Source organism: Trypanosoma rangeli, assembly GCF_003719475.1.
Source record: "Trypanosoma rangeli strain AM80 chromosome Unknown Tra_15.4_contig_00011, whole genome shotgun sequence".
In the NCBI taxonomy this organism is placed as follows: Eukaryota; Euglenozoa; class Kinetoplastea; order Trypanosomatida; family Trypanosomatidae; genus Trypanosoma; species Trypanosoma rangeli.
In genome coordinates, this window is record NW_021705755.1 from 74,906 (window position 1) to 85,404 (window position 10,499).

Genomic DNA, 10,499 nt, shown 5'->3' on the forward strand with positions numbered 1-10,499 from the left:
TGTATAGCTGCGGAGCGCCATACGGCACATGAAGAAGTGAGATTTACAGCCAAAGCACAAGCAAAAGAAGGGTGTGTGTGTGTGTGCGTAAGAAACAGCAAGAAAAAGAAAAAGAATATGCGTGTGCACGAGGTCTTGCCCCTCCTATTTCTACCAAGAAAAAAAGCACCACAATGCGAGATGTCACTTGGGCTCGCTGCGCCCAAGCATCCCCCACTCAAAAGATGCGATTCGTATTCAACCCTCATACACTAATAAACAAACTAATCCACAAACAAAATAAAAAAAAAACACACGGCGATGATGACCGGCTGGCGTTGCGTGTTGATCAAGTGGCAGCCTTTACGGTGCTCCACAACCGCCAAACTCCTCTGCGTGGAAGTTAGTGCGGGGCTGGTGGGACGACACGAAAGAGCTGCACTCGTGCTGCCTTCTCCAACGCGGCATCTTTGAAAAAAAAAAAAAAGAAGGGAAGATAAAACGAAGGGAAGCTAAACAAGACACGCCACCATCCTCTTATCCATCCTCATCCGGTCGCAAATTCTTTCCACAAGCTTCTACGAAAGGAACGTAAGAAGTCAAAGCAAAAAAGTGTCGCACAAAAACACACACTCAGAAAGAAAAGTACAAAAAAAAAGTCAGAAAGCCACACCAGCATGTGAACAAAAGCGATATTAAAAGGAAAGGAGACAAACAAAGCAAACACGCAGGGAAAATGTATTAAAAAGACAAAAGTGTAAAGGGGGAGGTAACAAGAGCATTCTCATCTCCTCCCACACTTATCCCCCACCAATCGCTGTCCTACCTTTCTCTGCTCTATTCCTCGCTCTGCCTTTGGCCTTCACAGACTCAAAAAAAAAAAGGGGGGCGGGGAGGAATACAACTTGCGTTTGCCCCATCACCGTGGCATCAGCATCGACACATGTAAACATCAACATGCGTACGCACACGTGATCGGTTTGCCTCGTCGATTGTGGCGTCATTCTCTTATTGATGGTTTGGGGTTCTTTTTTTTCGGTGCTTTTTGAATGTGTTTTTTTTTATTTATTATTTTTTTTATTTTTATTTTTGGTTTCGGTTGAGAGGGCGTCGTTTTGTGAAATAACGAATGGGTAAAAAAAAAAAACGGTCAACCTTTGACGTGTGCTCGGTAAGAAAAAAAGTGAGAGGTGATATTGATATATACCGCAATGACAATAAACGACAGCACTTGTTTCACACCCCATCACTTTAGTCTATTTCGTTCTCTGTCACCGTAAGAGACGGAGTGGGTGACGCTTGCAATCGGCACCGGCGTTCACATCCCTCTCAACACCCCTCCGTCTGTCTGCCTGTGTGTGCATGCGTTTCTTATCCCTGCCTCGTGCCTCCGCCGCGCCCCGATCGCTCACGCACACCACCATCGCGACTGTACCACACCACAATACGCGCAAAGAGAGACGAGGGGGCGATGCACAGCCTGCAAGAAGGTGAGACGCATGTGACACACAAACTAAAACAAACAAAAAACACTCCGGGGAACCAAGCCAAAAAAAAAAAAAATTAAACTGTGTTGAAGTAAACAACAGCGCGAGACGCACAATGTAAAGAATGTGTTGGAACGAGGTGGTACCTCAGCCCCCACCTCATCCCACTTCCCCATCACTCCTCATACACACACAACAGGGACTCCGAAGAGCGATACCCCGCATGTGTGCCTCTTTGAGGCACACAGGCAAAGGAAAGCAGAGAAAGCGACAAAAGTGAGTTATAAAAAGGCAACAACAACACACATACACACACAATACAGTAAAATTTTTGTGTAAAACGCACACAAAAAGAAAGAAAAAAACGACAAATTGGAGATTGAGCACAACGCAGATCAACAACTGGCATACTTAGGAGGGAATGTCCTCCACATTCCTTCCTTATTTATCAGCGCGTTGTACATATCCTCCCATAAAGCGACTAGAATTTTTAGTAGACGGGAGGAATGCGTCATCCACACACACACAACGACATCTCTACATTCGCACGAAAACAAAAAAAAATTGAGCTGGTTTTCGTTTTCCGTATACCCAGTGGGGAGAGGAAACAAGAAAGAAACGAGGAAAAAAAATATATATGCCATTTACGGCGTCCCGTCAAGACACTCTTTTTCTTCCATTTTTCTCCTACTTTTATTATTTAATTTTCTTTTGTGTCCATCAAAACCAAGTTTTGTTGTTTGTTTGTTTGTTTGTTTGTTTGTGCATGGGTGTTCTCCTTGCTTTCCATACACCAACCAACCCGTTAAGTGGGGAAAAAAGTGGCCTGTCTTGCAGACCTACAGTGCAGCCCTATGCCGGTGGAGAGTGCGTCGGCACCGGGTGGAAACGGGTAAAAATATTTTCCCTGTCATCCTCAAAGTCATCTTCAAATTCATCATGGCCCTCCTCTTCCTCACATTCAGCGGCGTCATAGTCATCAACTTCTTTGTCGTTGTTATATAAGTCTCTTTCTTCCATGTCGGTGCCTCCGTTACCGTCAGCGTCGATGCCCAGCATATTAAGGGGGGTGCCGCGCACAACTGATCGCGTCGCACCGATTACCTCGCGTACTTGCGAAATCACATGCATCAATTTGCCACCTCTAGAATGGCTTTTAACGTGCGGCGTCACTGCTGTAGTAGCCACCTTGTTCTGCTTGGATTGGGCATCTGCGCAAGAGAACGCCAAAGCATTTGCTGCATACCCTTGCACAGTTTTATCCTGTGACGCGCGCACAGAATACGCTGCGTGTGGCAGTGCTGCGGGAAACGCTGTCCCGTTCGTGGGTCCAATACCCTTATTACCGCTGCTCCGGCTGAGGTTTGTAAAACCGTCGTACCCCACACCAGGAGGAGGTAATGTCATATCAAGTCTCTCAGGTGGAGACAATACATTCAGTGGGCGATGTGGAGGAGTTTGTTCCCTATCAAATGCATCAAACTCCAAGCGTTGAACGTCATTCCTACACGTGCTTACTTGCGACTCCTCCATACCGTGCCTCCCTCGCTCCAAAGGTGTGCCACCACTACAAGCACACTCCACAAGCAAAGACCGTTTAAAAAATTCGATGGGCGACATAGTCTGTTGCTTTGGTGGTGTCCATACCATGGGTGTTAAAGCATCCTCAAATAACCTCGACATCCGCTGTAGACTTGGTGGCGTCAAAGGCTCTTCTGGTGCATGCACAACAGAAAATAGACGTTCGGTTTTGCGAAAATCCGGCAGATCTTGCATAGGTGAAGGAGAAAACGACCTTGGGGCCTCGCAAGCTTGAATTGGGGAAGGCGGAAGGTGTAGTTGTTGGTTTCCTCGAAGGCACTTTTCAGCAAATTCTGTTATAGAAGACATGGATAGTCGCTGAGAACCACGAAGTGACGACTGCATAACTCCAGGAGATAAATGGGCATTGCTCTGCGGTGTCATGTTCGCCGGTGTAAGAGACATAGGTGTCGCTGGCATGTGCAAAAGTGATAGTGGGGGAGCCTCCTCTCCTGCACATGAAGATATTGGGGTAGTGGCAGTAGATGGCAGGCCGCTGCTTCTTCCAAAAATAAACGCGCGCAACTGGGATGACATCCCGCGTCGTTTTGCCACCGACTCCATCCACTCCGCCCAGGCCTCCACCTCCTCCTCTTTGATTAGTAACGCAAAGTCAATAAGAAACAAAAAGTCCAGCTCAAGCTTATTAACCTCTTTTAACGAGAGACCAGCGGCGTTGGCAATGCGCTCATTCCATCGCCGCGAACCATCCACGTACATCTTTGTTGCGACCAAAATGGCAATAGTAATAAGGCGGTACCAGTTCGCCGTTGTTACACCAAAGTGTTCACACGCACACTGCAACGTGATGCGTGAAATATACACCAACGCCCCTATTAACGCCATAGGAGCCGCATCACCATACGCCACGTGAAGTCCAATAGATTCAATTAACTGCTGCACCACTGTAGGTGTCTTGTCTTGTTCTTGTGACTCCTCTGACAAAAGTGTGAATAGACTTCCAGTCGCTGCGCCTTCCGGTTGAGTTCCCTCTCCTCCTTTACGGTGCCTCTCACCGTGTGTAGGTTCTATAGAGTTCGACAATCCAAGCTCTTCCATCCCATTCCGCTGCTGCTGCGGCTGTTGTTGTTGTTGTTGTTGTTGCAAACACTCACTGCTATAACGACGTGGTTGCATAGAAAAGGTAAGCTGCGGCGAGGAAAATTTCGCCGGACTCGCTGAAAGGGGCTTAAAAGACTCGGATGGTTGCATATCGAAGGAACGGATGCTTGCAAAAAATGATGAGAATTGTTGTTGCTGTAAAGTGTCAGTATTTTGATGACATAAAATTCCATTCACACCTACAGGCTCATTGGCTACTCGTCGCTCACACTGAATGATAAGCTGTTGGATCGCACAGTCATAGAAAGGCGCAATGGCCGATAATAGAAAGGCCGTAGACGTGTTCTCCCCCACCATCCAACTACCCAATTCAGACCCTGACGCACTAAAATTTGTTTTCACTTCACCATCTACTGGCGTCGCAGGCTCTTCTTTACCCCACAGTAATAACTTCGAACGAGGCAATGGAACCGGGAACCCCACGTGAGGTTCCTGATCATTGGTGTGGCAGGATCGTACGTGCTGTTTGCGTCCCTTGAACATGGGGGAGGGGGTGTTGTGTTGCGGGGAGCTAGCTCCTTTCAGCGCCCGGCTGCGGATTGCCTCCACTGCGGCGGCACCAAATCCACGACGTCGGTGACACCGACGAGGGGCCCCAACAACATAAATACAATTATGCTGTTGCTGTTGTTGTTGAGTCTGGTGATGCCGAGGAGCTCCTCCATGATGCTGAACTGAATTGCAGCTAAGCGTTTTCTTAGAAGGGAAAATGTAAGCCGCCTGAAAATGGCCGTTGGGGTTGCTATAACTATTAAGATGGCTCACCATCATGTCGTGTGGTTGTTGCCGTTGTTGCTGATGCTGGCGGCACCACTCATTGCGCTCTATGAGTGCATTTCCACTCCCAATCTGATTCGGGTGACGAATGTCTTCGCTTTGGGTGGACATTACGGGGTGCATTTTGGCGGCACCTGCCCGCGCGACATCGGCACCCCCCTGCCGCTCCGCAGTCGCACTGCTATTTACTTCCCACCTAGTCAATGTGTCATCAGAAAAATTCCAGCTCGTGCTAATCGCCGGTTGACCACCAGCTGTTTCACCGCTGACGCGCATGGCAGCGGGCGCCGCCCGCGGTGTGTTGGGTACGTTGCTGACTGAGGAATCCCAATCAAGCGACGCGGCGCTTACCGACCCCGTCGCTGTCCATGCATTTGCGCCAGCCGCAGGTCTAGACCGCCGCACAGACTCAAAGAGAATACTGCGGTCAGTATCACCCATTCTACTACAAGCGCTCAGTGTTTCCGCTGGCGCCGCAGCTGCAGGAGGCTCCTGGGGATCAGAGAATGATCGGGGCACACGTGGTTTCTTACGTTGCACGTCAACAGCAGATGATGTGTGTTCCATTGGCATCTCCGTCGCAGCAGTGGCAGTCGCTGTTGTCGTCATCGTCTTCCTCAGCGCGCTCCCACCAATCTTCCTAATGTTATTGCACACCAGAAGAGAAATGACTTTCAACACTTACCTCCACAAGTCCTCGCTCTATGCGTCGGTGTCGGTTGCCCACGTCGTCCTCAGCCTCCTTTTTCTCTCCTAAACAAGCAAAGGGAAACACACACCCACACACCCAACAACAAAAAAAAAAAAAAACAGAATATTTCCGCCAACACCCACAGACAGCAGAGTGAAAGAAAGATCGATGGATGCCTCCCTAGAGGGGCAACACGTGCCCACGCAGAAACAACCTAGGTAAATCACACAGTGTTCACTACAGTAACCCAAACAATAATAAAAAGATTCTTTTCTCTTCGCTCCAACAGAAACATAACAAAAGAGCCCGGCACATGCACTAGAGCTGCTGGCCACAGCACCATTCGCCTCACGTTTGTACGCGGAACTCGCATGCAAACGCGCCCGTGCACACCCTGCAGTAGCGACACTTGAAGACCTCGGAAAGACACAGCACAAAAACACACACACAAAAAAAAAAAGGTTGCGCTCACGACGGCACACAAAAAACACTCAAGCCCACTCTGAATTCACCAACCAGCGACGCGTATTATTTTCTTTCTTCACCCTCTTCAGCTGCATTGTCTCACACTTTACACGACGCTTGGAGCGAGAGGCGAGAGGCGCTAAGAACAAAAGCCAAAAGAGAAATGAAAGAAACAAAACAAACAAGTAGAGGCGTAATTCAATAATGCAGTGCTAGTCGTCATCCTGCTCCTTTGATTCATTGAAAGATGCTGCTTGTACGCTTCGTCACCTCTTCTTCTCAACTCGTAATATGCGCGTGCACGAGGTTTTGCCCCTCCCATTTCTACCAAGAGTGAAAGCACCATAATAATTGATGACATATTAATTTGACACGACAAGCATCCCCGCCACTAAATTGCAGCTTCACTCCACAAACTAATCCAGAAATAAAATTTAACAAACACGCACGGCGATAATGACCAGCTGGCGTTGCGTGCTGATCAAGTGGCAGCCTTTACGGTGCTCCACAACCGCCAAACTCCTCTGCGTGGAAGGTAGTGCGGGGTTGGGGGGATGTCAAAATCAACAAAAATAATATGCTCTCGTGCTGTCTTCTCCAACGCAGCATCGTTGAAAAAAAAAAACGCAGACAAAAAGACAGGAAGCTAAACAAGAGTCATCATCACCCGCTTAGTTCCGTCCGGTATCTCACCCCTTCCACAATCTTCGGGCCACTCTACCACAAAATAAAACAGACAGGAATTATGAAAGTAAGTGTGCGCAAATGGAAAGAATACATTGTTGTCCAAAGGCACCGGCTTCTCGCATCTCGTGATAGGCAACTCTTTGCTACATGCTGTCAAAAGAAAAAAACACCTCCGGATGAAATGGCAATAATAATAATAAGATTCTACTGCACATAGATAAAGCGAGGAAATAAATGATTAAGGAAACACGCGAGCTTACTTGTCAAAATCATTTCCATTTTTGTTATACCCTGACTTCTTTTTGCTTGATTGGATTATTTTCCATCTAGTTGAACTTAGTGTTGCGGTTGTCACCCTTGTGTTGTTGGTTCTTTTATTTCTAGTTCCCTAAAACAGGCTATTCACGCATCAAGCATCCATGGCGCGTGACGGCTCTCTTGTTCCACCAACTGAATCAGAACGTGACATTGACGTCATCGCAGCTGAACCCACCAATGATACCATTTGCTGCAGCTCTGTCACACGTTGTTCTAGCTCAGCTTCGCGTGATTCGAACCTCTCTACTAGTTGCGCCAATGTTGACTCCGTTTGCTGAAGTCTCGCTTCTAATTGTTCAATTATCCCAACAAGAACATCCCTGTCGCCGTTCAATTGTTCTCGGTAGCTTGTTTTCGGTACCAAAGAATTCGCCTCGCAAGACGATGTAGGCAACGCTCTTTCCCCTGAGCAGGGCCCGTATTGTTTCTTTGTGGTTGATACCGCACCACTATCTATTCCCTGTGAATCAGCGGGCATACTATTTGCAGGGATGACAGCGCGGGATAAAATGCTGGAACGACGCGAGCTGATGCAACTGTGAAAAAAGGGACCAGGATCACTGGTCAATCGTGTGGTCCGCTTTTGTGCTTCTGGCATAGATGGGATCGTTAACGGTGAGAGCGTTTCCTCAATCGTCTCACCACGACACATCTGCGGAGATCTGTTGCCATGGCTACTAGCACTACATACACTGGACCGCCCGTATCTGGAAACCAGAGACGGATTCGTACGGCTCCGTAAATACGTCTCCGCCTCTTCGAGTGAAGCGTCACATTTGGAATTTGGTTCAAATTCGTGACTCCACAAGCGAAGCGAGAGACTACGATGTACGTGAGAATTGTCTACGAGAGAGGGGCGGCGGTATAAAGATGATCGTGGGGTCCCAGGCGGCCCAGTGGCTAAGGTGGAAGTAAATGGAGTGCGAACTCCCCCAGCACGAGGATTCTCCAAATGCAACGCTTCTCCGCCATGCTCAGCATCTGATGGTGGATTAAACAAGAAGGTATGCATTCGTTCCCCACATGCCTTGGAAGGGGAATCAACGTGATTCCAGTGAACCTGAACGGCAGATCCATGAAACACACAGTCCGGCTCGAAAGGATCTACAACGCTGCAGGGCCCGCTGTTTATAAAACCATCCGCGGCGTCTGCCCTTGATGCGGGCATAGGCCAACTGTCCGCACTTATCCAAGGGCTCCGGCCCATCGTAATTGATTTCGACGCTATGGACCCATTAGGTACATGCACCGAGGTGAGATGATCTGTCATTTGGGAAGTTCCATGTGCGCTTGTCATTTTTTACTTTATTTTTGATATTCCTGTTAACGAATTTCTCGTCCTGTGGATGTTTGCAAGTCACTTTCCCCCTCTTGCCTTGTCCTCTCCGTCTCCCCTCTTTTCTCCCCCCAACTACACACACCCTCACTCCCTCCTCTTCTACGTCTTCACAATTTGTGCAGCTTTCTTTTCTGTTTTGTTTAATTGTCTCGCTCTTTAAGAGTCTCTAGCGTTCGTGTTTTTTTCTCTTACAATTACGCCTTACACGTCTCGGACGCCCCTTTGCTGCTGTCGTGTTTATACGTCTGTACGCGTTGGAGCCTCCTTTTTCGTGTACGTGCAATTTTTTTTGTTCACAATTTGCTTACCTTTTGCCCTGCTTTTTATAGAACGAAGGAAGGAAAATCAACAAACGGAGTGAGCAACGGATAGAGGAGGAGACATCACCACCTGCCAAGAGGAATAACGACGCAGGGAACCGCATGGCGCCCTGGTGAACATAAAAACAACACATCATACAAGCCACATGAAAGTTGAGGTATTTTCACCCCACCCCCCACCCCCCGTTTCGTTCGTGCTCATTGAAATCACCCCACCCAAAAGCCTTCTAAGGCTCGCGCATTAAACCGCTCAGCAGCAGCTGTCATGAAGTGGCGGTCGGCGCGATGACGCTTGCGGCTCTCCTCTGCTTCATGGATACCATCCTCAGAACACACCGCCTCACGCGGCGCAGAGTCATACGGCAGGGACCGCCTTATATCGTCGCCACCACGCTCATTAATGTTGCCGTCCTCAGGCAACGATGCCACAGTCGTGGGACTCGTCGGCGCCGAGAACAACACAGTGTGCGTCATCGATGCGGAATCCCCCTCTACTGGAAACACGTCCGGGCCCATGTAGTTTTGATGGCGCTCCTGCGCAGCATGCGTCGCCACCTTCGCCCCGTCGTCAATAGAGCTATTGGTGGAAGCACTTACAGTCCCCGGAAACATTGAAGACGACTGTAACGTTGCGGCTGTCCTCTTCTCCTCGAGTTGGCGCACATAAGCCTCTAAGTGATCAATCCCCTCTTCACCTCCCGCCGCAGCATTGACCAGACCGTCATGGAATGAGGCCGTGAGAAGGTTCTTCTGACGCTTTAACGCCGCAAGGTACTGCGGCGTAACGAAGACACCAACCTCAAGATCCTTCTCCACCAGATCTGCGTTGTTGGCCTCCTCCTGCCGCTGCTTCTGAATACGCTGTAGCAACAACGCCTCCCGCGCGTCCTTCCGCAGCCGCAACGCCTCCGCCATGGAGGCATAAAAACGGCTCCCCTCCAAACGCGATTTACCTCCACCAGCCTCAATCTTAGGCACACCATGAAGCTGTGATCGACTCGCCGCCTCTCTACGACGCCGCTCCTCTGCCCGCTTACTTTCTTCCGCAGTTAGAGTAAAGCGCGAAATGCCACCACCCGCCGTCGGGTTTATAATGGTCACCGAGCTATTTGCAGCACACGGGCCATGCCGCACTGAAGCACAAAGATGTGCATCGCCTTCCCCACAATCCTCGCCACTGCACGAGGAAGATGACGAACTCCAGTTATCATCAAATAGCGACATACCGATCAAAAGAAAACAAAACAATTCCCAGCACACGCACTACAAACTAACCTAATCAAACCACCCAACGAAAAAAAAAAATACACAACCAACATACATCCCAAAACTTTTTTTTAAAAAGCAACACATTCCGCCACAACAACAACAATTACATCAGCAAGATAGGGTTACAGGGAGAGCACGTGCCTCTGACCCAACCGACAACGCCTGTGGGCCAAAAGAAGCTTGCTCTGTCGCAAGCAAAAAAAAAAAAGGACTAAGGAAGGGCTAGGTCAGAGGATATGTTGTTGTGCGTCAACCCAGTGGTCTGAAACACGGACCATATCAGCTTCATCAGTGAACACAAAATGCAGGGGATTCCTCTCAGGGGCAAATCGCTCCGCTGGGTGATTGGAACCACCGAGCGGCGTACGTGCCTCCTTCGCACACCAGACACAAGCGGCAGCAGCACCCGGAGAGAAGGGAACAGACAAACACAAGTGAAAAAAGAGAGAGAGAGAAAGAGAAAG

The 10,499-nt window shown here is 48.9% G+C and overlaps 3 protein-coding genes across 3 annotated transcripts, besides 4 other annotated features; all 3 read right to left on the bottom strand.

Annotated features, from left to right (window-relative positions):
- The first annotated feature begins 250 nt into the window (after positions 1–250).
- Positions 251–296: a microsatellite.
- Positions 297–2,198: 1,902 nt separating this feature from the next.
- Positions 2,199–2,230: a microsatellite.
- Positions 2,231–2,318: 88 nt separating this feature from the next.
- On the bottom strand, positions 2,319–5,555 carry TraAM80_00637 (putative CYC2-like cyclin, putative,G1 cyclin CycE4; the record flags this gene model as incomplete). Its single annotated transcript, XM_029377708.1, has 1 exon — positions 2,319–5,555. The coding sequence occupies one exon, from the start codon at positions 5,553–5,555 to the stop codon at positions 2,319–2,321; it is 3,237 nt and encodes a 1,078-aa protein (XP_029242476.1).
- A 1,643-nt stretch (positions 5,556–7,198) lies between these two features.
- TraAM80_00638 (uncharacterized protein) lies at positions 7,199–8,404 on the bottom strand (the record flags this gene model as incomplete). The annotated part of the gene is made up of 1 exon (XM_029377709.1): positions 7,199–8,404. One exon carries the CDS (start codon positions 8,402–8,404, stop codon positions 7,199–7,201), a length of 1,206 nt encoding a protein of 401 aa, XP_029242477.1.
- Positions 8,405–8,973: 569 nt separating this feature from the next.
- Positions 8,974–9,990, bottom strand: TraAM80_00639 (uncharacterized protein; the record flags this gene model as incomplete). Its single annotated transcript, XM_029377710.1, has 1 exon — positions 8,974–9,990. One exon carries the CDS (start codon positions 9,988–9,990, stop codon positions 8,974–8,976), a length of 1,017 nt encoding a protein of 338 aa, XP_029242478.1.
- A 454-nt stretch (positions 9,991–10,444) lies between these two features.
- Positions 10,445–10,477: a sequence feature (GA-rich).
- Positions 10,478–10,499: a microsatellite.